Genomic DNA, 26,498 nt, shown 5'->3' on the forward strand with positions numbered 1-26,498 from the left:
GTGTTTCAAAGAAAGCAGTCAACAATGTGTTTGTTATTTTATAAAAACTGTAATTCATTGTGAGTTTTATAATACAGAAAATATCCATTCCCACATGAATACCGGTATACAGACAATGACAGAAATATGGCATGTCTTCTAGATCAGGGGTCTCCAACAGGTAGCTTACAAGCTACCAATAGCTCCCCACCTGTTTCTAAGTAGCTCTCCAAAAGGTTTGAGGAAGATGCTCATAAATCTGATAACCCAGTCACTTGGGAAATATGTTAAAATTCCTATGAAATCAAATTCACAGTCTACAAAGAGAGAAGGTACATGAGTTGAAAGGAACCTTTAAAAAGCATACAAATCTTATTCAGCGGTTTTGGGTGGAGATCAGCTATGTCAATACATGGCATGTTACTACTAATATAAAAGCTCTCGGCCATGTCCATTTTGTCAAAGTAGCTCTCGGAGGAAAAAAGGTTCGAGACCCCTGTTCTAGATGGTTCTTAATGCTAACATCAAAGGTAACACTATAGCACTTTTGTGTAACATGCAAGCAAGACTGTATTGGGTCACAACTTCAGATTTTGATGAAAGTCCTATGGTTAAGTGTTGGTCACAAAACAGGAGGTAATATGAGACAGAACCTTTAGTTGTCTAACTTATCCAAACATTTAAAAAGTCAAGTTTATTCAGTTAAGACACTGTCATGTTGGCTGCCTCCACTTAGAAATCTACAGAACAGTTGCAGGGTTTTCATTGTGAAACTGGAGCATGAACACAAGAACAGTTGGGCATGTCTGAAAGTAACCATTAAGGGGTCAAGAAAAAACAATAGCACTTTCTATGAATAGTAACATGCACAGTGGTCATAGCAAACTTATATTAAGATTTAGATGAAAAGATTGGTAGCTACTTGTAAACATCTCCCAATATGAACACTTAATTTAATACATATTTCTTGTGTACATAAATTGTCCTTTTTAGTTTCCGAAATCTACCTTTAGACTGTCAAAGAATCATAAATTCACTCAACAGTAAAAGCTAAGTGAGTGAGCCGGCATGATATATCTGTGCTGCACTGGAGGATTTACTGACAAATACTGTATGTACAAACAATATGTCCTTATCTGGAGTGTCAGTGTCTTTATAGCTGTCTGACATAGCCGATCATAGTTATCAAGCCATCCTTTTCATATTTGACATATAGCCATTTAAGGCCTACATAAATTGTTTTTGCCTTCAGAGAAATGTGACAATTGATATCAAGCCACTCTGGATCTAGGCTAAAGAGGTGTCCTTCCATACACTACAGTGTTTTTTTTTTTTTTGCTGAACTGGAATAAGTATAGACAGTTCTTTGAGAAGTTCATGAATGGTGTTTAGTCAGTCAGTCTCGTGTGAATGCTAACTTTCCCCTTGTTTATTAGTTCTTAATATCTGCAGCTCTTCCTCCAGGTAGCTAATGCGTTCAATGAGGGCTGCGCGGTCTGCTTGCGCCCTCTGATCGGCCTGCCATCGAGCCTCCTGGATCTTCCTCTCATACCAGCGCTCCAGCTGCGAGGACACAGCCTCAAAGAAGTACTGGGTCACCTCCAACGCATGCATGTTGTCCCGTTCCTGTGCAAAAGTGGGCTCTGATGGTCGGTCCCCAAACACTTCAAGTGTCTGGGCCGCATCAGCAGGACTTGGCACCGCACACCTCTTGGCTTTCGACCTGCCTCGGCCGTGTCGCTTGTAGATGCGGCTGGCGTCTCGGCCCCGCTCGGGTTCCGGCCGGCTGCTGGACCGGCGCTCTGTGGCCGGGGAGAGGCTGCTGGCCCGAGCGGAGCTGCGACTGGGTCCGGGCCCCGGCTCTAGCTGGTCCGCCTCCTGCACTTCCGGATGTGGCCTCTGGGGGTCAGCCGAGACTAGCGAGCGCTCCTTGCGGCGTACAACCCGAGGAGATGAGGGGAGGGACTTGTTTTGATATTGAGATGAGGACTCAGGTAGGGGCTGCTTTTCATCTGTTAAAAAATCATAAGCAGACCAAACATTCATTCCATAGAAACAGACAACGAAGTTAATTGCAATTGTAGCAAATTTCACATTATGAACAAAAAGGAAATGTAACAACACAGAGTACACATGGTGACAATGATTTATTTTGGTTAGATTCCCTTATTTACCCCAAAGGAAGTAAGAGAATAATGCACAAGGATTATGTAAGGGTTATATAAGCCCTATCTGCATGAGCAGAGAGGCAGCGAGGCTTGCAGCATGAGCTCTGTGTTGCAGAGTGAAATGAAGCAGGAGGTCGGAGCTGAACTCAGATGGTTCCTATCGTACCTGGAGAACTGTCCACCTGAACCACAAAGTAATGTTTGGGCGAGGCCTCTTCAGTAGGAGCAGCAGGATGAGCGTTACGGTCACCCTCGTTGGAGCCAGGCGGGGTTGTGCCGGCCAGGCAGTGGGCACTTCCTCTGGACAGGGTGGGCAACCGTTCGGACTCTGCCTCACAGAGGGTGTCGGCCAGGGAGGAGGATCTGCGCAGCTTCCCGTCCCCAGTGAAGCGCTTCTCCATACTCTGGATCTTTGACAAGCACCAGCTCTTCAGCTCATTCATAACTAATGCCTGCTTGAAAAAGAGCAAAACTAAAAAGTTCAGACTGTGGTCATGTTAAAGGACTTTGTGCACACAATTGGATCATCATTAGCTCCCCGTGCACAGACAGTGCTACCTGTCTCCTTTCCCTCATGCACAGACAGTGCTACCTGTCTCTTTTCCCCGTGCACAGACAGTGCTACCTATCTCTGTTCCCAGTGCACAGACAGTGCTACCTGTCTCTTTTCTCCTTCTAGCCGTTCCATCACAGCTCTCTGGTCAAGTCGATGTAGACACTCAGTTCTCTCCGCAGATACTCTCTCCGTGGTCATCTTATCCAACGCTCGGATCTGAGAGGGTAAGCATGAGTTACAAAACTGTTCTCAGCACAAAAACATTGCAGCTATCTTGGTTAAGACACTATTATCATCCTACAACATGGACCTTAACACATAGAAAATGAGACAAAATATACAACCACCAACACGTAAAATAATGAAGAAAAACTAAAATAATACAAATAAACAATGTACAATAAAACAATGATAAGAAGGTAAGCTGAAGCTGAAGCTGAGCATCAAACGCGTGGTTGTGCCCACCTGGTGCTTGCTTTTGCGGTCCAGCTGACCCATCTTGGTGTTCATGCGCTCCTGCATAGTGTACAGTTCCGACTTCATCTCCTCTTTGGTGGCCTCCAGCTGGTTCTCCAGCTTGTTGATGAGGGGTTCACAACGGCAGCCATTCAGAGGGGCCTGGCACGAGGACACAACCGTGAGCACTAGTCCTGCGCTTTGAGCAGCCCGCAACAAAGGCCACAAACAGCCAGACCGGCAGCAGACAGAGGGCGTTTGAACGAGGCGTGTGTTATACATACCTGCATGATTTTGCCATCCTTGCCGCGGTAGAGGGTGTACAGCTGGTAGGCCTTGTAATTATGAGGTGGGGGCAGGGGAGCCTGGGGGGAGGTGCCTCTCACCTTGCCCCTCTTCTTCTGGGCAGGATCACCACGTTTATTCTCACGGCGGGTCAGAGGTTCCGACAGGGAGGGCTGCAAATACACACCACTTGACTCACAGTCCTTTACAGTTTGACCATAAGGGTAATATAGAGGCTAGCTACATCCTTGCTCAAACTATAGGCTAAAGTGATCTGCTTAGGATTATTTATTTTCTGAAAAGACCCTAAATGTCTTAGTGTGTGTGCGTGTGTGTGTGTGTGTGTGTGTGTGAGAGTGTGTGTGTGTGTGTGCTGGAGAGCCCCGTTTGAGCGTATGACTTGCCTTCTCTTTCAGCTTCTTGTTCCTGCCCCTCCTCGTGGCAGCTTCGGGAGTCTCTGGAGGGTTGTTTTTTGTCTCTCTGCATTTGCGCACCACCTGGTCACTACTATGTGTGTCATCAGCTGCTGATACACTTTCCTGTGGGAAACAACTACACATATGAAATCGTCAAGGCCTACCAGAGCAGATTCAACGCATCAGTGGCATTATTGAGTTAGCTTTCATTATTAAATCAGTGTCTGGAAAAAACTGTTAGCAAGATCAGACAGTCTTCCACAGCACACAGGCCACAGTGTCTTTGAGCTGCTGAAAGCTTTACTGGGACCTGTCCTATCAGATGGCCTTCACACCACAGTGAACATGGGAACCATGTCTTCCCTCAGGAAGAGTACTACCACCATGGAGAATAGGTCTGGACACCTGCTTTCTCTTCAAAGTCAAATATCTCTTTTTAATTTAACATGAAAAGAGCACACGAACCTGGTGGGTCCCAAGTTTGACTATGAGGCCTCCTCTGTTCTCTTTGCGCTTACCTTACTGGGCAGCATTTCATCCCGCGGGACTGACTGTGCTCGCCGCTCGGCCTTTAGCTTATCTCGACGCTTCCTCACGCTCCTGCCACGAGTGAAACTCTGAACCTGAGTAATGGAGGATCAGAGGGAGAGGCTGTACATTCCTGTGTTCTCCAGAGACAGTGTTGGATCAGCAGGGGGAACCTTTTGTTATTTTCAATCTCACAAGAACTAGACCAACTCATATCTGTGTGTGCTGGGGTTAAGCAGCCACTTAGACATGCCAATACTAGTCTAGTCAAATGACATGTTTTTATCAGTAGAATAACAATGTTCTATACATAATGCATGCATTATGAATACTGCAAGCACACATGCACATGCTATTTCCGTTTGTGTTAAAGGTGTGATAGCAGACTGAGCTCACCTGAGGGGCCTTGGTAAGTAGCAGAGCCACTTCTGGGTTATTGTGTTCTCGTGCCTGCTCCAACGCAGTCTCACCTGCCTGTCACCAAAAAAAGGCAAAATTGCATGAGCTGATCTAAGTTAGGAGCTCGCATTTATGTGATGTCAGAAGAAGTGACACGTTTCAATATAAATGTCAAGATTGTGTTCTTTCCCTCCTTAAATCCTGCCAACAAAATGTCCCATAGAACAAAATGAGTGGCGACCCATTAGCATGGAGTCATCTCTGACACGGATGAGCGGCAACGTTAGGAGTCGTTAACTGAGCCGATGCCAGAGCATGGCTTTTACTGAGCGTCAGTGTAGTGCGCCGCCCGAGGCACTCACGTTGTTGCGAAGGCTGCTGTCTGTCCCCGCCTCCAGAAGCAGGCGCACTGTCTTCTTGTGGTTCAGCGCAGCTGCTACGTGCAGCGCTGTGTCCCCTGCCTGAGAAGCCAGACATCTGTCACACACGCACCCATCCCAGGGACACGTCCCTCATACGTAACACAACGCTCTCTCCAATATCTCCACCAGCATGTGCAGCTTCACAAACGTAAAGGCGCTCTCATGAAAATAGTGAGGAACTAGGGACGCAGCAGGAAGCTGCTTTACAATTCCAATTTTGTGTAGGGGAGAAAAGACTACTGGCAATTGTTCTGCCATGTCAATTTTGTACATGTTGATAGAACTAGTACAGTGAATGTTTGCAAATATCACAAATGTACAACATGTCACATTCATACTCTGCCATTCAGTGGTAGTGGTCTATCTACACTTTAAGTTGGCTTTATCTGTAAGGTCTCAGTCAGAAGTAGAAATATATTATAATTAAATATATGCTTTCATTGGCACCAACCTGATTTTTCTCATTCACAGAGCAAAATGCACCCAGGAGGATCCTGATCATGGACACATGGTTGTAGCGCGCTGCAACATGCAGACACGTGTCCCCTACCTGAGGATAAAAAGCGTAAATATCACACGTACTGGGAGCTCTCTAAGCGCTAAGATGCTAATGATTCATTGCACCGCATTGGCACTCGCTTGCATGAGGCAACTGGATCAGAGGCTTATTTTTGGCTGTGTACATGTGTGTGTGTGTTCCCTCTTCACAGGAACTAGTGAGCCATGAAGCGACGCTGTGTTTAAAATGCACAGTGCACTTTCATAATTAAGAGGTCTGCTACACCATGCAAAAGCTGCTCCAGTAGTTGCAGACCCTGAAAGTCTTTTTGTCAGCCGGGGGCTGTAGCTTGTCAGAGGATGGAGGAGGACTCAGATGTGGAGACTTACACTGTTCCTGCTGTCTGGTCTGGAGCCTCCGAGCAGCAGCACTTTGGAGCTCTGGGCATGGCCATTCTGACAGGCCAGGTGGAGAGCCGTGTTCCCTGCCTGACACCAACAAAAAAGAGGAAGTGCTGATTTCTGGACCTGATGACTTCCGGAAGTACAACCCAAAATGAACATGACTGCAGAGAGAGCTGTAACTCATGGCTCAAGGTTGAAATAAAAAGGGGTTAAGTCTTACTCTACCTTGTTCTTGGCATGAACATTGGCTCCAGCTTTGACCAGCAATTTGACAGACTGACTGAACCCATGCCATGACACTTCATGCAGTGCAGTATTACCATCCTACAGAGGAAAACAGAAATGTAGAATGCTAGAAATGTTACTTTGATTGTCCAAAGCTTGTCAAATCAATATGAAATGCATGCAATTAAGCATACAGTAGGTCTCAGCCACATTGGGAAGTACAATTTTCTGCCATAGAAAAGCCAATATTCCCACAGTCTTTCTCTCGCATTTACTCACACAACAGGAAAAGGGTATCCTATTAAAAAGGCCTGAAAAACCAGTGTTGATTACTGGTGTTTACCTTATCTTGTCTGTCCAAAGCACACCCTTCCTGAACCAGAGCAGAGATGACATCACTATTTCCCACCACAGCTGCTCGTTGTAAGGCTGTCTGATTGCCCTGTCAACAACAGCCACATGAGATACAGTTTAAGTTCAACAGCAGCAAGTATCTCAATGCTGCTCCATGTCAATCCTTTGTTATTGTGTAAATATGTTAAACATGCTGTTGAAGAGATTTCTGAAAAATCTTGGAAATAGGCAATAAAGAAGATGAGTATTCAATCACGTAAATTTTGACATTTTATTGGAAATGAAAGTTTGCAAGTGGAGAACAGGCTAAAAAGGAAGCTCTGGTCAAAGAGCACCTTCAAATGCAGCTGTGGAATTAATCCTTGCAAGCAAAGAAACTCCAGGCCAGCACACCTTAAGCAGACCAATATGTGTGTCAACAGCCTGTGTGAGACTAATGGACAGCCACTGAGTTATGACCAGGAGGAGAGGCCATTCCCATCTAGATAAGCAGCTTGTGAAGCAGCCAGAGAGCTCGGAAGCAGCCGGAGAGGATAGAGTAGGGGGTGGAAATAGGGGTGTGGGGGGTTGGGCAGGGGTCAGAACCACACAGGGCTCACAGTGGCTTCTCTAACCTCCTCCTCCCTCTCTGCTCGTCCAGGCTCTCTCCCAGCCCTGCTCCACTGCCGCCTCTCCTCCTCCTCCTCCTGCTGCTGCTCCGGCTGCCTGTCCGGCTCCTCTCTGGCCCTGGCTGTGCCCTCCCGTCGGGCCTCCGCAGGCCCACTACTCTCTGACCGCGAGCTCATGATGGACCAGGTGGACAGGACCTGGGCTAGCCACTTATTACGGACGTGTGCTGATGGAGGGGACAGGGCTTCCCCACACAGATGAGAGCCCAGAGAGTGGCCACTGGACGCCTCTAGCTCACAGTCAAAATAGTCCCACTCCAGACCACTTGAGGTCATTATTCGACTATTCAGATTGTCTACAGGAGAGGAAAGGGGGCAGGGGGGAGAAAGTGTTTGGTGATATGTTGTTTCCTACTACAGAAAAACTAAATCAGTCATTACACTTATTGGAATTAAAATACTTGTAAAATGTGTTGCAAGTTGAAAAGGCATATAATGCATAAGCAGTGATTGCTCTACAAGCCAAAGTTAGTTTAAGAGTTTGAAGCAGAGCAAAGACAGATGGTAGAAGAAATGAAACATGAAAGGCGTGAGCAGTAAGCAGCACTTACATCGTCCTCGATGTCCAAATCACAGCCAGCCTTCAGCAGAATGCGCACCACCTCGATGTGGCCCTTGTAGGCGGCCAGGTGCAAGGGAGTTCGGCCATACTGCGAGACACAGGAAAGAGACTATTGTATCATCACACACATGAAGCAGGATCACATGCACTCAGTCACATCCATACCCTGCGCTGGCCAACGGGCAGTCATTTGGATGGACAGTGGACCTTTGGACCTCACTGCCTCACCACCACATGGCAATGCTGTGGCACCGCCCAGGGCAATCTGTCATAGATGAGACTCCATTTGTCTAATGAGATCTGAGTAAACAATCAAATGTTTAATCCATGATTTAAAACAGGCACAGGCCAGCTTGGCAGTACTATACATAAACACACCCTCTCTCCCTCTTTCCCTCTCTTTCCCTCTCTCACACACACACACATGTGCACACAAACATACACACACATTAACACAGGGTAAACCTCTCTCCTCTCTCAGCAATGCACAGGTCAAGAGGCCAGGGAGAGCAGCAGCAGAGAAGGAGATTCTTGTGTTAGGGTACTGGTCAGTCTTACTCAGCATAAGGGATTTATGGATTAGCTCGGCCATATTTACAGTGCAGCATGAACCCTGTATCTGTGATTCTGAATGTAGAGCAGTAGAACAACAGTGTTGTTTTTCATTGCAGTCTGCAGACAGCATGTCTCACCCTTAGATTAAACATGCAATCATACATTTCACTCTGCTGTTCAAGACCTGTATTCAGTTCAGAGCAGCAGTAGCTTTCAACTGGAAATGGACTCTGCTGACAGTTTGTTGCTTCTTGTCTGCTGCTTACAACGCCCATTCCATCGTCCCATACAGTATTCACTTTCATTATTCTCCTAATTGGAGTGCTGCCATGAATCCACACTGTGAGTTGGTCTCCATTACACCTGTGTCTTCTGGACTCATTTGATCTTGAAAACGGCCTCATGGCCATCCAGGACGCACAGGCCTCAGCCTGGAGAGCAGTTTGCCATTTAAAGGTGTGGCCACACAACATTCACATGCATGCAGTCATGCAGGAGGTCGGGTTTCTCTTGGCACAGCACCGCTTGGAGGGATGCCATGGCAACATTTTAGGTGAAAGCCACTCAAATGGGTGGGAGTCAACAGTCTCCAAGGTTACCAGTGAGTCCATTTCATTCAATGTGGCCTGGTTTAGCCCATAATATTCTGGCTGAGCTCTTAACTCTCTCTGACCCCTCTCTCCAAAGCCACTTACAGTGTTTCACTCACACAAACATCATACTTTATCTTTAACCGTTACTCTCTCTAGCCACCCTAAACAAACTCTGAAACTCAATCTGTATACTCAAAGATTAAGGGTTTATCATGTATTCTCATTGAAACACATTAAATATTACAGACTTAAGCATCACCAAAATACAGCTGGACAAAGGCTAAAGGCTAAATCCTAAATCACAAAGTCGGGTAAAATCTGATAACACTGAGGAAACTATAAATACAACTACAACAGCAGTAAAGACATCTAAGCATTTTGAAAAGACACCTGACCACAACTATGTATATTTAAATCAGATACAGTATTCAGCTCAGTGGCTTAAATTAATGATGATGAATTTAAAATCATTGCTTTAGGCTGTTAAAGAGATACCACCATGACCATGATGCAGAGACACAACTGTGACTGTGACAGTATATATAGGCTGGTACATTTCCTCAACCACTCTTGTCTGTATGCCTGCTTGTGCTTCCATAAATCTTTTGATACATGCAATATGTTCTGAGGAGTATGGTAGCATTACAACTCTTTCCTTAAAATAAAATTCAACCAAGATGTTCTTATATTTGTGGTTCTACTAGGCCATTTTAAACATTGTGGTGTAAAAGTCTCTAGAAGCCACCATTATACATAATGCCACATAACAATTTTAGACAACTCAGAATGCTTAATAAACTATGTGTTCAACATGACTTATTTATATAAGCACATCACAGATTGTTGTGTGTTGTGTATTCACTTAAAATATTTTCACAATATTCACATGACAACTTCAATCTAATTTCACGGCTCTTGTGTGCCTGTTCTATACACATTTAGAGGTAGGACACTGTGTTACTGCCACAATGTATTTAACCATGCTCAACAATGAATAATACACATTTCTTCACAACTAAAGTAGCACATTACTTTTTACAAGCTACATCATAGCAGAGCCACCCTCCCACGAGGGCAGAAGGTAAACGCATGCATGTGCTGCAGACAGAGGCGAGGCAAAGCATCAGTGAGGAAGTACTGCGGAGCTGAGCGGAGTTCCAATAGACAGCACACATGTGTCATTTCTCCCCCCTCTTCTACAATCAGCCCCTCCTGTAGAGGGCCTCAATTCCCTTTCTATTAGTTATTTATCACATAAGGCTTCTTGTTTGTTTTACCATCTCAGTTACTGGGACACACACAGCATGATAAACTAGGCCGAGATAAGAATCAAAAGAGCCGGTAAGGAATGAGCCCCAGTGAGATTATCAGCGGTGGCCTTTGACACGCTCCTTATCAGACATCAGGCACAGGCACATGAACAACACTGTTACCCCAGTTTGGCATTCAAAACAAGATGACTTCTCTGTGAAATACAGATGTGCTGGAATCCCATTCCATATCAACAAAGGCTACACACAGGATGGTTTCCCAGTGTTCAACTGACCCCTACTCACCTTTGTAACAGCAACTTTGGCCCCCTTGTTGATGAGCTGGACCACATTGTCAGCCTGGCCCTTGTGTGAGGCTACGAGGAGGCGCTCCGAAAGTGCAAGGACCGCAGCAGCATCCTGCTGGCTCATGGAGCAGCGAGGGAGGGCCTCTCCTGACACTGGGCCGTGGGACGTCTAACTCATGACCGACTCAGGGAGAAGAGACGGTGAGAAACGGAGGTTTGGACGAGGGGTGGACGCTGACACTGCTGTGTGACACACCCACAGTCCCACTCGCATGTCCTCCTCTGGGCCTGCAGAGGAACAGGAAGCACATGTGGTCATTACGGCCAGTGGACTCACAGACCACTCTGCCAAACAGGAAGAGGGGGACAAGTGAAGGAAGAAATGGGTGGATATTTAAAAAGGGATGTCATCATTTAAATGCTGCCCACAAGGCTAGAATTAAAAGAAAGAATATATGATGATTGATACATTTGCATATGGTTTGTGGTTTCGAAACACGTAAGGAAAATGGAGCTTAGGTGGTATTGAGTTGCACAGGTGCCGTTGGGCAGAATTAGACACAAAAAGTTGCCTAACTCATAAATCAAGATCCAACCACAGACAGTTAATAGGGACTAACACAGTTACCTGTGAGTGTCAGAGAAACCGCAGGATAGATGAGTCATAGGAAGAAGGCTGTCTTTCTAAAGTGCTTCAGCTGACTGTACTGTCATTACAAGACATCAATGTGTTCAGTTGTCAAGCCTGTCAGTCTTCCCATTGAAGCAGATAAGCAGACCCAAACACCCTCTCACACACGCTTGGCCAACTAAATTCCTTTGGTATAATAACAGGAAGCTATTAATGCACTTGTGAAAAGTTGCTTTCCCGCTGCATGTTGAGGCTCTGGAGGTAGTATCCTCCTAGTACATATCACATTACCAACACTCCTTTCTATTTTTTCTACTGGTAATACCTCTTAGTAAAATTTCATTTAGAAATGTGATGTATGTAGTACCTTAATTAAATAAAAGTATTACACTTTTCTACTATAACCATAATATTAAGTTTGAAAGAAAAAAAACATCACTTTCAGAAAAACTCTTTAGTCACTCTTGTCTTTCAGACCACGCTTCAGATAGTATGTGGTGGTGATGTGTAAACGACTTGTTCTGCACCTGTTCTCTTGTTTGTCCTCATTGTTAATGCTGCTCCTATAAGGCTTAAATGGAGAGCCCAGTAAAAGGCCCTAATTTGGGAACAGCAAGAATATCAATTCACTGTTTGCTCCGCTGAACCTCAATGAACAAACGTCCTCCTTTCAGCACAGAGCAAAAGTGAGCTGGCATTAGGATTCAGAACTCATGTTGGTCTGTATGTGTGGGGAGGGGATTTCTAAATACCACCTGTGACAGCTTCCTTTGAAGGGTTATCTCAGAGATTCAGGCTCTGCAGCAGCTCTAGATCATATGTTGGCAGATAAGGCTAGAAAACCCATCTGCTTTGACAGGGTTGGAACCCTGCATACCACTGCAATTCCTCCAGACCGGCAACAGAGGGTCAACAGTATATTACAGAGATGTAAGTAAGTAAGTAAGTAATTTTTATTTATAAAGCACATTTAAAGCAGTGCAAAACTGACCAAGTGCTGTACAGTGACTAGCTAGAATGAAAATAGATAAATAAATAAATACAAGCACGCAGTGTACAGTTGCAACACTGGCATTCCAATAGACAAAAAAGAAAAACATCTGCACGCAGTGTACAGTTGCAACACTGACAGCATTGATTAATAAGATACATAAAGTGAGCTAAGAGCAATTTAGATACATAAAGTAATTAAAACAGTGTCTTAAAGGAAAGAAGAAGCTAAAAACTAAGGGTCAAAGGATAAAAGTATACATAAAGTACAATAAAAGCAAGATAAAAGAAATGAAGATCTAAGAGGCAAAGGCCAATGTATATAGGTAGCTTTTAAGTCTAGATTTAAAAGCAGCAGTCGTGGGAGCAGATCTGATATCGGGAGGTAAACCGTTCCAGAGGAGTGGAGCTGCAATTTCAAAAGCACGATCCCCTTTTTGCTTCAGGCGGGACCGGCCAACATGGAGAAGATCTCTGTCAGTAGACCTGAGGGGCCTGGATGCAGAGCAATGCTGTAGCATGTCTGAGATGTATATAGGGGCCTGGCCATGGAGGGACTTAAAAACTAGAAGGAGCATTTTAAACTGGATTCTAAAACAAATAGGGAGCCAGTGCAGAGAGGAGAGGACAGAGGTGATGTGTTCCTGCCTCTTGGTGCCTGTTAAAAGCCGGGCAGCAGCGTTCTGCACTAACTGCAGGCGGGCAAGCTGGTTCTGGGGGAGGCCAAAGTAAAGTGCGTTACAGTAATCCAGCCGAGATGTAATAAATGCATGGATAACTGTTTCAAAATCTTTAAAGGACAGCGAGGGCTTGAGCCGGGTGATCACTCTCAGCTGATAGTAGCTATTTTTTATGACAGCATTAATCTGCTTTTTAAAACACAGGTCAGGCTCAAAGATAACCCCAAGGCTTTTTGCAGAGGGTTTAACAAAAGGGGAGAGGTGTGATAGACTGTCAGCTACTGTGGGTATTGATTTAGGGGAGCCGAAAATTACCACCTCGGTCTTGCTATCGTTTTGTTGTAGGAAATTGTTAGACATCCAATGCTTGATGGACTCTATACAATCTAGGAGGGATTGGGTGGACTGCTGTGATGTCAATGGAAGATATAACTGTGTGTCATCAGCGTAAAAATGAAAAGAAACAAAATGTTTACGGACAATGTCCCCTAGGGGGAGCATGTACAGGCAAAAGAGTATTGGCCCTAAAATTGAGCCTTGAGGGACACCATAGGAGACCGGAGCTGAGGTAGATGAGGAGAAAGTTCTGTGTTGGAGATAGGATTTGAACCAGAGCAGTGCTGTCCCTTTAATGCCCACCCACTCTTCCAGGCGGTTGAGGAGGATGGTATGATCCACAGTATCAAAGGCTGCACTGAGGTCCAAAAGGACCAGGACTGCATTTTGACCTGCATCGAGTGTGAGGAGCAGGTCATTTGTTATCTTCAGCAGTGCAGTTTCTGTGCTGTGAAACGCTCTGAAGCCTGATTGAAAAGGGCTCCAAGATGGCATGTTGGGATAGGAAGGGGGACAGCTGGGACAACACTACTTTTTCTAACACTTTGGAAATAAAGGGCAGATGTGCAGATATTGATGAGCATATTTCCTATGTTTCAGGAGTTGATGTGCAGATATTGATGAGCATATTTACTATGTTTCAGGAGCTGATGTGCAGATATTGATGAGCATATTTCCTATGTTTCAGGAGCTGTGTGTTGCGTTGACCCATTCCTGCATCAAGGTGGTACTGGCAGCACTGCCTTTTGAATATGTTCAATGATTTGATGATCTAGCGTGGAAGGGACAGCCTCTGTTAAAGGCCTGGTTCTCATCAGTGAGCTCAACCAGAATTCCTCTCAAGCCCAGGCTCCTCCAAGAGCACTGTCTGGCCCCAATTAATAGGATTAACATGGGAGACTGCTGCTGTATAATACAGTGCCTAGATTATGGCTGGGATCCCCAGGGGTACCTCTAATCCTGGGCTATCTGATCTGGCCAAAGCTGTGAGGTGACAGTGCTTTGAAATGGCCCTCACCATGTGCCTACATCTTGTCTCTCATTCTAACTTGCTCCTACATGCTCAGTGGCAGGTGTCCTCCATTTCGTAAGATGTCATATCTAGGAACACAGAGGTAGGTGACCAGGTGAAGGTTAGTTTTCTAATAGGGCTGTCAATCGATTAAAAAAATTAATCTAATTAATTACATACTCTGTGATTAATTAATCTAAATTAATCACATATATAATTTTTGCTGTGAAAGTATTTTAAAAATTTAATGAATCATTGAATAATCAGCATTAGTGACATTAAAGTTCAAAAACTCTTTTATTATTATTTTCACTGTTCAAATAATGGCCATAATAATCTATGATATGACCTAATATGCTGAGGAAATAAATTCAACAGTGCTTCGGGAAGAAGTTTTTTTTTCACATACAAGGCATTTCAGGGCACAGATATAACCTAGGGGACACAATGAAAATAAATTAACACTCCCCTCAATGTCAACACTTATTTCTTTGCATTGATGTGTGACTATAGAGTTGATGAACTCCGGTGATATGCAAATTCCTTGCTGCAGACATTGCAGAGGACTTTATTTTCAACCCTTTTTTTTTATCAACACCATCAGGCCATTTTTTAAAAGTAAATGTTCCAATCAATGATCCAGGCAGCACGTTTTCTTCTCTCTCCTTCATTTTACAGTCTAATTTTTACTGACTAGAACGGCTCGGGGTCAAAGGTCATACGGAATCGATTAATCTGCACAAATTTTTTTAATCAGTTATTTTTTCTCAAATTAATTAATCGAAATTAATCAGTTATTTTGACAGCCCTAGTTTCTAAGGAAAAGTTCAAATTTCCTCTATCATTCAGGATACACACACAAAGCTGACACCAAGAGCCTCACAGATTATGCAATATAATATTTAAAGATTATTCATGCTGCATATTACTGTTTGCTTCATAGCCTTCTTTTTTTTTGGGGGGGGGGGTTCTAGAAGTGACAACATAATATACAGCAACAACGGTTTGAAGTTGTGCTGGTCTGGCCCAATAAGAATAAGCGACTATCTCAGAGTCAAGGAATGCATTATACAGTCAGTATTGAACTAAAGCTTGTCCCAAATATCTGCCCCAGAAATCGCAATTAGATATTTTCCCTAAATCGTTCAGTCCTACTGAATTCACACAGAGTTTGAGTCTGAATTCACACTGTTTTTATATCAACATCACATATGCAAGGAATAGGCCTTACCTGCTAATCAGATCAAATAGCTCACAAAACACGCACCTCTCAAAACTTGCAGTACTAAAGCTTTCTAAAAAGCTAAATATTTTGAAATGCTGAGCTCCAATCTGACCTTAACATTTACTCAGAAGGCAAAAAGCCCACTGTGACCCATTTTCATGTAAACGCTTATTGTTCAGCCTAAATCTGGTAAGGAAGAAGTGTGCTGACTGAGAACAGCTCTTGAGGCACTTGGGCAGTGCAGTCACAAATGCAGTAATGAGCAAGAGACAGCTTGGAGGAAACCAAGGGAACATTAAAACACAGATGAGTAAACAAAATACTACATCATATTATCCAGGTACCAGAAAAAAACTGAATTCAATATTTCAGTACATAATATGCATTTCCTAAACCTATTCATCAAAGAAAACCTATGCAAAGAAAATCTGCATCAGTGTATTCCTGAAATGATCCAATAGGCCTATTTTACACTACACTACATTTGACATGAAGTTTGCAAATCTGCAAATACATATCTGATTTTAGAACAGCATGGAGACAGTATTTTATTGACTTTCAGGAAGGTATTATTCATCCATGAGAGAGTAATGATGGTTTGTGCTTAAAAAAAAATCGTTCCTTGCATCCATGAACTCGTGAATGCGTACTACGTTTAGCAACAGAAGCTATGTGAGTGGAATAAGTGCAAAATGTTCAATGCTAACAACTGAAAGACTCCCTCCTGCCAGCAGATAAATGAATGAGATTAAGTAGGGACATTCTTTGCCCCCTCTTGCATTCTTAAGGAATCTCCATAAGAGGTCTGTTCAGTCAGACAGAAACACACAAAAGCAAGCAGAGCAGCAGTGGAGCGCAGCTAGGCAACAAGTCTTTTGTGAAAAGCTTTCAAGAACGCAGAAGGACTGTTAAAGCACACACACCACACACACATCGACGTACACACAACACCAAGCTTCCTTGCCCCACCCCCAACACATGCACTTTTTTTAAACAGAAAGATGAAAATATTTTTTAAAAAGAGTATTTTGAGAAATAACATGGACCCATAATCATTTCCACTGATATATGCTATTGTGTGTTTCTCTTGGGCCTTAAAAGATAACAAACTGTGGTGAAGTATACTGAACTTGGCAACAACTTTTTATTTCTCAACAAATCATGACTGCAGGCACCAATCATTTTTGCCCTCTTCAGAAATCCACAGCACTAGTTTGTGAACTAGTTTGTGAATCTCACACACACATACATACTATAAATACAGTAGTAGATTACAACTAACAGTAGCCTCAAACTGAATATTTCACTTTAAGAGCTCTGTGTGTAAAGTGGCAAATGCTTGCCCGCAGTTGTTTATAAACAAGAAAGAGCTCCCCTGAGAAGATGCTTCAACATTTGGCACCTGGCACCACAGATAAAAGGGTGTGTCATGGTCTGTGTTTACAAGCACCTGAGACTACGCAACAAAACCGTATAGAAATGAAGAGTTTGGTTCCAAAACACTATATCCTCCATAAATCATTTTTTTTTCATTTTGTTTTCTAAGTAATTTCAATAGAACTGTAATTGGGTATAGTTATTTGATTTATCTTTACCCAATCAAAATCTGCAATTTTATTGATATTACATGAAATACACAATTTTTAATTACTTTTTAATGTATTTAAAAATGGAGATATAACATTTTGGAACCAAACTCTTCAAGCAACGCTTAGCAACAAACAACTACAAACATAGGCTGTCATCCTAGTCAAATATGACTAATCATGAAGTGTGCTTTTTTTTCAATCATACATCATCACTGTTTGAGTGCACTTGCCACAAACATGCTGCACAGATCACTAATGCCATGAAATAGAGAGGAATTAACCTCTTCGGGAGCAGATGCCACAGTTTTGCTTACGTAACACTATGATAATAACTCATCTGAGGGGCACACAGAGGGTTATGTAAGGATCCATCTCCAGCTACACGTCCCCAGGAGTTGGAGGGCAGATTTGAATTTTCAGTCTGAGAGACAGCTGTACCAGTTGAAGAAATTAGCAGTTTAGCTGATAGCTGACTTCTTAGACAAGTACTTTTACCAAAATGCGGCTTTTGCCAGAAACAGCATCTTGTGGTCTTGGGAGGTCTAATGTTTGTGGTGTGTGCAGAGACACACAAACACAATAAAAAAAATACAAATTTTCTCATCCACTTCCCTTTGCGAACTAAGGGGGCTTGCAGTGTAGATTGAAGACCAGCTACATTCCCAACAAGAAATCAGCTTTCTGATTGGACAGCCATGAGCAAGGCGCCTACCTCTGGATTAATTCAACTCAACCATCTGTCTTTCTATACCTAGAGGAAGAGGTCAAAAACCTGATTAAATCAAAACTTAGGCCCTTCAGTTAATCCTACTATCTATTCAAACACTCGTGACCTGTTCCCTTAAACTGCTGAATCAAGAGGCTTGCAATATCTGTGAGTTTGACTGGACTGACGACACATCAGTGGTCCATTCATGAATAGGTGTCCTTCAAAATGAGGAATTCTAAGTGAACAGGTTCTGGTGGGTATATTGATGGCAATCATTTGTCTTGCAGAGGCCTTAGGGTCTGAATGAGTCGTTCAGGTCAGACTGAGGTCAAAGGAGAGTAGCCTGTTACCTCAACTTGGATTTATAGTCCTTCAGCTAGACTGAGTGACCATAAAGATTTGGAATGAAGAATGAAGAATGTAAAGTAAAGTAATCCTCGCTGATGTTTACAGGATAGTATAATCAGCTTTGCACATCCTTTGAAATCTGATGGGGAGGGGAAACTAGCGGTAGAATTACTGTTTGGAGTTCGTAACAGTTATAAGAATTTTCATTATCGTTTTCATTCCTTAACTGATGTTTTGTAATAGAGGCCCACTTGGGGTCAATTATTTGTTTTAGAAATGCTGTGCAACAAGATGGGCACAGTACTTAAATATTTTGTGGTTGGCAGAAGCCACACCAGTGTACAGCATAAATAATAAATGTAGGTTTTGAGTGTATTGTCTATGATCACTAAACAGCACAGAGCCCTCGTAGTGAAAAGGGCCTTCCTACGACTGAAGCTCCAACCAGGAATCTCTCCAGACTTGGCCTGGTTCCAAATGGGAAACACAGCGTTCACACACACACACACACACACACACACACACACACACACACACACACACACACACACACACACTATCACACAGGATAAAGGGTGCTCTGGGGGAAGGGGGAAGCAGCCTTGCCACCCAGTCTCTGCTGTGAGAAAAATGGAAGTGTCTGCCAAGGGGGATCTTACTCCCATGAACAATCTGCTTTGTTCAGACACTTCAAGGTGTCTCTTTTCTATAACCCTCTAGGCTCTAACTGCCACAGGCAGCACATTATTGTCCATCCTTTTACAAGTATTCAATATCTCCTACTAGAACTGCACATTTCATAATATTATCAGACTTACAAATCTGGAAAAAATAGAAATAGAATAGAAACTATAAATAGATCATGTGTCAGAGCACATCAGATCAATGTAACTCTGAAATGAAGGATGCATCTTGTGTCTTGTTTTTTCACTTTCCCTTTTAATTTAAACAAAAAAAAACATTCATCACTAAGTAACATACTTTACTCCAAAAAACACTCCGATTTTATTTGGTTTAGTTTCCCTTCCCCCTACTTTGAAGGAGACGTAATATCTGTGGATTAAGCTTTGTCTCATCATTTGAGGCCACATGTGGCCCGCATATCTGGTTTCTGGATCTTTTCTAAGTGTTTAATGGATCCGCTGCCCCAGACATCCATTATGCCACAAACAACCATCACACACACCTGGCTCCCCCTGCAACTCCTGCCCTGTAGACACACACACACACACACACACACACACACACACACACACACACACACACACACACACACACACACACACACACACACACACATATAACCACTTAACACATCAACAGTGTCTACAGGGGATTCTAGATGACCCTCAAAGAGAGCATTATCACTGTCTCTCACCAAATAGCATTGCCATGTGCATCATGGATATTTTCATGAGATAATTGAGTCTCATTTAAAAGGTTTGTCTGTCTACCCCACCTGTTGTTTCCACTAGCCTATTATGTGAGTTTGTCTGATGTACAAACACTATGTGAGTATACTCATAGTAAATAGGGCTCCCATATTTGGTCTGAGTTATGTAATTTCACTCATCATGTGCATCTAATTCCACCAATCATAAAAGTAGACCACATTTCACACTGTAGGGTGTGCTTCAAGCATGAAAAGGGCTTTTACTGCTAAATCAGATCTGTAAGGATCAGTATAGACCAGAAGCCTACTCAAAATAAAGCTATGCAAGTGTGGATTTTGCTCACTCTCACACATAGCTCATACATGCTTCCAATATAAATACTGACCAACAGCTAAGGCTGGGGAAATATATGATTTATGTTAAGTTACACTCTAATTTCAGACATCAAATGAGTCATCTTGGATGCAGAATTTACAAAGCTCCAGAGAATAATTGCCCTCTAACATGATAATTACACTCAACCTGTAATTGGCCTACTTGTAAGACTAGTAAAATAATTTGTCACATTCCAAAAACAGCCCTTACTATCCTTTTCATGTGTCTTAATTTAGGTATGAGAGTGATTGTGGTAAAAACAAACACTTGCTTTGTCTATGAAACATCTATGAAACAGAGTGCAACTTCAAGTAGCATCCCCACATCAGTTTGGTGATAATGCATGACTGTTTACAGTAGCCTAGGCTAGTTAATATTTCTTCAAGACATTATATGAATCTATTAATAAATATAATAAAATCACAGTGAAATTAAGCGACATTTGCTAGGTTAAAATAGCAAAAGACGAATATTTTCAAAATAATAGGCTACTCGTGGTGATGAGACACCACTACAGGGCTACCAGGTGGTGGTTATTATGATCACGTTAACTTCTGATGGAAGATAACCCCAAACTCAGACGGTTCAGTCATTTCAATGACTTCAATTACATCAACCGTAGGATCTAGCAATAGCCTAGTGTGGCATTTTAAACATCTCTCTATTTTTTTTTAAGTCTACTCTTGCCGATATAACCAACGACGAACAACAACCAGCTATCCCAACCAGCTCTCAAATGACAAAGAAAATGGTATTGTACCGGGTATAAAAAGGCTTTTAAACTGCCACGCTGCTTCAAAACTGCCTCTGGTCTGCTGCGCGTTCTCTAAAGTTTTACGCACTAAGCGAGCGAGCTGTTTTCATAATCATCAAATCAGGCTGCCTTACTTGCCCGTCCATTCTGGTCGATTAGTAACATAGGCTAATCATTTCATTCATTCAGTAAAGAAAAACTGGTTAGCCTATCAACAGATTACTTACAGGGGCAGACGGATCAGCAAATTCGATATCCTCTTAGTTTCTCCAAACAGCGTGGGGAAAGTAATAGAGATTAGAAGATTATGTACCCAAGAAGCCTGGATCTGTTAAAACATACACAGTACTGAAATAGGAGTCCGGAACACTGAGTGTGTCCTGCGTTTCTGACGGCACTGATACATTTGCATGTCTATGAATTGAGAGATGGGTCGCCTGCCGTCAGGGTAGCATACTTCAGGGGCCAAGCCATTACGCTCATAAATCAGGCTTTACCAACTAGCTTACTGTAGCCTAACATCTGAAAAAAGCACAGGCTACATTGCTAGCATTTTCAACCAACAATCATTGACAGTGTGATAATGGACAATGTGTGATGATTACAGAACAAGTTATAGGACTAAGCAAAATATAAGATTGCTTTTGCATATTAGCCACCCCCCTTTATCCAATAATGATTTGTCATGTAGGCTATTCGGTAACACTTTATTTTAATGTGTCGCTGTTACAGTGTAAGTAATTAACTGGTACACTTAATAGGTTTATTCCACTGTATCAAAGAGTAACAAGGTTGTAGCAGCACAGCTGTTACATGTACACTGAAGACAATTAGGCCTTGACTGGAGCTAAAAATGGTTTGTATATCAAATCTATCATTACCAGATTTACCCCATCCAGCAGGTCTCAGGTCAGCTCTTTGCCTCTGATGAAAATTTAGGCAAATTGGCAAAGTTTTGTAAAAGCACTCAGTATTACAATGTAACAACTATATGTAGGTACCCACAAATACATACTGCAAGTACAATGATACCTGATAGTACAAATTGTTACACAGGTTGTACCACTGTACCTAATTAGGTAGGTACACTGTAACAGCGACACATTAAAATAAAGTGTTACCGGCTATTCTATTCCATTTCTGTGACTGGGTGAATTGGCAGGAATGGACTACTGGCTTTTACACTAATTTTATGTTGCACTGAGTGATTTTGCTTTCTTAGCTCTCCATTCTAGGCTTTGAATGTATATAGCTTAAGCTATGGGCTACCTGGTTACTATTTCCTTCATACAGGAAATGATTGAGATGTGTCAGCTTTTGTGGTTCAGACCTGGTCCATTTAACACAAAAGAAATTAAAGGTTTTCTTTCTTTGAGAATTCAATATTATGTTATAGCTATTTCCTTTTCCTGAATGACTTACAGGCATTTTTGATGCACACAGAAATTACTTTGGTTTCCTCATCAAGCATCTGTCTGCCTCCAAGGTATGGAGACCTAAGGAGGGGCCAGGTTAAGGGGTCTATGGGTGTGTCCTTTGAAAATATGGTTGTTTTAGACCTCACAGTAAGCTTAGTCACATGCTGACAAATGAAGACAATAGCTCCCTAATGTAATGTGCAACTGAAAAGAGATGCGTATTACATTAAGTTAGTGAGCATAGAAAACTCCCACCTGTCAAAGTCTGTGTCTACATGAAGGTTAAAATGTGTGTGTGTGTGTGTGTGTGTGTGTGTGTGTGTGTGTGTGTGTGTATAACCAATTCCATTATATGTTGTCATCCCTTCATGAACTGCAGAAAAGACCTTTCTTGTGAGGTTTCAGGGCGTGAAACTGAGACATCTCAATAGAATGGTGTTGACATGTTTCCTGTCTAAGCCCACTCTTTTCTGGATTCAGGTTACTTCTCTACACATCTAAGGCTGGACATTCCAGTCAAAAGATATGGGGTGCGAGGAAGTGAACCACAAATATAGATTTGGAAAAATGCATGTCAGGAAGATACTCTGAACATGCAATACTGCAACAGTTTAATAACTGGCTTAAGAGCTCCATGCTGACACAGAAAGACATTCAAACAAGAAAAAGGAACTGGAAATCTTCTCACATACCAGAAAAGACCAGAGAATGACCAGAGCAAATGACTCATGAGACATGATCCATGTCAGATTGGATTTCACCTGCCAAGACTAGGGAGGGAGAGAGGCATTTTCTGACAGTAGTTGTTGAAATGCTGTGCTCCATGGGACTAAATGTGTGAAGGTGTGTGTTACCTTTGCCTATCTGTAAGAATACAGCCTATAAGGAATTACGACCTTTAACCCTTGGCCTCAGGCTAGTTGTAATATGAACTCTGAATTGGCCTCACATCAGCATTACATATTATAGCCATGGCCTTTAATTTACAGCTCAGGGTAACACATCAACTGTAATAAACATCAACGTCCCAATGATTAAAAGAATGGGTATAGGTCCATTCCAGTGCATTAAAATACTTATACAAACATGTGTGATATTATACAGAGAATGGAGCAGAACATTATTGTTGGAGTCTTTCCAAAACTGGTGTATCTAACTACCAAACATAATGTATTTACACTACATAGAATACATAAACTATAGTCAAACAAATAATTTATGCATTCTAGTCTAGAGGAATTGCCTCTGTACAAAATTGTATAGACCTAAGCAATCAGAGCAGCGAAGTATGTGAATCAGCCAAAACAAATGAAATGCCGTAATCACTGTTCTGTTAAAGTTATTGTGCATATCATGCACAACAGACACAATAGCGAAATCCAGCGATTGAAAATCAACTGAAGCGTGTTCAGGTGACGTGAATGACTATACTGTCCATCATCTGTCCATCATCGTATAAAGCCTGCCCAAACGATTTGATTGACCCAAACACCTCTGGTTCAGACATAGAGGCTTCTCAATGGACCAAGTCCAGACCAAATTTAAACCGGTTAAACTCAGGCTGTCTTCCACTTGATGTGTTAAAGTGCAGTCATATGACCTTTTGAAAATAAAGACGGTCCAACCATGTTTGTCACAGAAAAAAAACACTACATCACTCTCAACATTTAACATGTTTTTGTACTTAGTATGTTGATTTAACCTGTCCATATTACTCCTCATTACACATGCCTTAAACACAACATATTATCTCCTGTGCCTTTAGACAATGCCATGCTGCAGTCTCTCTATACCACCACAGTCAGTAATGACACCCACTATACATTTGCAAAGCATTTGAAGGATACCTATGTAATAGGCTACTGGGGAGGCTACTGGGAAGACTTGTCCCTGTCTTTTGGGGAGTATGTCTGCCTACCATACTTCAACCATCGCAGGGTGTCCCAACAACGCTGAAGAACAGGAATATTCCAAACGTCCTCATTCCACTTGTACATTACATTATGTGGCATGGGTGAATGTCTCCACAACTGGCCTAAAATGCAGGTCAGCTAGGAAATATGCACTCTGACCAGACCACATCACCAAAGACAAATACTTGCTGCTATGGCTGTCAAATCATACAAAAAACAGTGTCAGGCTGTACATGGATAAAGGTGATTTCACAATCATGAAATCACAGACAGGATCACAGATTCAGGTAGGCTAGTGAAAACAGACTGATGTGAAAACACAAAAGTTTCAGAGAGTTTACGGGATTGTGAGGACATACATGTGTGTTGGAGGTTTTTACATCCTCTCATGTAACTCAAACGAGAATGCTCTCTGGGACTAGTTAGAATTACTTTAGCCTTACTTTCAGGCCTACTTTTGGACTGATATTGTAGGCTATTTTCCGATTTACAGAGAAACCAAATAGTCACTGTGGTGTGTTAACCCCCTTCTCGTCTGGGTGTCTTTGTGGCTTAGTTATACTATTTCTTACTTCTTCTTGATCATAAATCAATCTTTTGACATGTAATATTTCTCAACCACACCCAGTCTCACACTGCAGAATGCAATACTTATTTTTTCACAGTTCAAGTGAGATCCAAGACCTACTACGAATGAATTGCTAATCTCATTAAAACTAAATTCTGGAGCCCAATAGGCTACACAAAATATTCTTGGCATATTGCTAACTAATGAATGAAAGCCCTAAACCAATACTTCATCACAAGAAAAAAAAAAACTAATCAGGATTTTAGAGTGCTGAAGTCAACAAAAGGATCCTTCACATACGTTACTGAACGTTCCAAATGTTCAGTATTCCAGCATGACTACTTTATGTTTCTTGCCAGAGACAGGGGCATTCCTTTTGAAGATAAGTGATAAGCCATGTTCCCAAAAGTCATGGCACATCCCAGTAAAACAAACACACACACACACACACACACACACACCATCAATTTCAAGAAATGTTAGAGGTCATCAACTCAACATCAACACAAATAATAGCTGAACAATATTCGGTTAAACACTGTCTGGCCTTTAAGCACTTCCATTTTCCTGGCTTTATAAAACCACATGAGACCTAGTTATGACTTCAGATGCAGAAATCAGTCGCCCTTAAACAAGTTTCAGCTTTAAAGAAAGAATCGAGGTTTCAGATGAAAATAGTTTAAGCCTATAATGAAATGTCAATAATACTGCTAAGCAATAAACATTTTAGTGGATTCCTTCTCCAGTATTTGATGCCTTTCAAACACAGATTGGCTACTCAAGAAAGAGCCCTGTCCTGTCCTCACTTCCAACGCGCAGATAACGATGTTTTTATGTTTTCTAACTTGGATGATATCCGCCCACATGAGACTTGACTCGTCAAAACATAAAATACTTTATACCAAAAGTGCAAACGGAACACTGCGTCTAAACTGTGATGACACCTCATCACTTCGATTTCTTAGCTGCGTAACGCCTTCGTAACCCATGTGGGGAAAGCGTTAAAATGCTGTGATGTCCATAACAACCTCTCTAAGTAGCTAGCAAGTTGCTCCGTAGCCTACATGTGTTTAAAGTAGTCTAACCTGCTGACAAAAACACAACCTACCTCGGTGTTGAGAAGTGATCTTTAGACGTTTATGAAATGAAACTTAACACGGAATTTTATAAACCTTGCCGGACCACAAACATCTCTGTCAAAACAGAGGGCAACAGCCTGAGTGTTTTCAGATGTTCGATTTTGGTCTCTCAGCGCCATCAAATGGTCAGTGTTGTAGTTTCATGGTGGTAGTTGTCCCGATAAGGGGCTTTTTCTTCATGCATTTTTTTCTTACATTTTTTTATTAAATTTTTTTATTAAATATCATGTCTTTTAGTGGTGTTGGTTCAATAACATCTGTTAACTCTTTTTGATTTAGTCCATGTACAAATGGTTGTTAAAAGAGACAGTGTAAGTGGTCATTATTCTCTAAGATGCCTTCCATTAATATTGTTGAGCATTAACAAAAAAAAGTCATATAAATAACTAGAAATGCAATTCCAAGGAATTACCAGTGCATGAAAATGCTAAAGTTGTCATGTAAAATATCATGTATAGTTAAAACAGATAATAAAGAGATGGTTACTACGGTGATGCTAGGATAGACATGGTGGTTGCATAGCTTAATAAAAGTTGATAGTTTAAAAGTAGACTGTTTAAAAGTTGAATGTAGATAGTTTAAAAGTTGTTGATAGACAGTAGATAGTTTAAAAGTTGTTGATAGACAGCTAGTTTAACAGATAGTTTAATGATAGTTTAAAAGTAGACCGTTTAAAAGTTGAAGGTAAATAGTTTAAAAGTTGTTGACAGACTGGAAGTTGAATGAATGTTGATATTCAAATAGTTTAATGGCTGTGCATAGGTAGATATTTGACGATAACTGAAAGTTG

At 42.0% G+C, this 26,498-nt stretch overlaps 1 protein-coding gene across 4 annotated transcripts; it reads right to left on the reverse strand.

Moving 5' to 3' along the window:
- Nucleotides 1–36: 36 nt before the first annotated feature.
- On the reverse strand, nucleotides 37–25,770 carry ankrd6b (ankyrin repeat domain 6b). 4 transcript variants are annotated; one of them, XM_076272136.1, is made up of 16 exons: nucleotides 25,678–25,770; nucleotides 10,626–10,915; nucleotides 7,911–8,009; nucleotides 6,681–6,779; nucleotides 6,338–6,436; nucleotides 6,098–6,196; nucleotides 5,661–5,759; nucleotides 5,150–5,248; nucleotides 4,785–4,862; nucleotides 4,379–4,483; nucleotides 3,849–3,983; nucleotides 3,444–3,617; nucleotides 3,169–3,321; nucleotides 2,806–2,919; nucleotides 2,314–2,599; nucleotides 37–1,991 (listed from the first exon to the last, which is right to left on the reverse strand). In XM_076272136.1, the coding sequence occupies exons 2-16, from the start codon at nucleotides 10,749–10,751 to the stop codon at nucleotides 1,393–1,395; spliced, it is 2,364 nt and encodes a 787-aa protein (XP_076128251.1). In that variant the 5' UTR covers nucleotides 10,752–10,915; nucleotides 25,678–25,770; the 3' UTR covers nucleotides 37–1,392. The 4 variants fall into 4 exon arrangements, with proteins under 4 accessions (XP_076128251.1, XP_076128250.1, XP_076128249.1 ...); XM_076272135.1 differs by having other exon boundaries at nucleotides 2,314–2,602; XM_076272134.1 differs by lacking the exons at nucleotides 10,626–10,915; nucleotides 25,678–25,770 and adding an exon at nucleotides 7,306–7,655.
- Nucleotides 25,771–26,498: the final 728 nt, after the last annotated feature.

This window comes from Alosa pseudoharengus, unplaced genomic scaffold (assembly GCF_046254945.1).
Source record: "Alosa pseudoharengus isolate Yale_2024_CS ecotype anadromous, Long Island Sound unplaced genomic scaffold, YU_APseudo_1.1 YU_APseudo_1.1_scf_7, whole genome shotgun sequence".
Taxonomy (NCBI): domain Eukaryota; kingdom Metazoa; phylum Chordata; class Actinopteri; order Clupeiformes; family Clupeidae; genus Alosa; species Alosa pseudoharengus.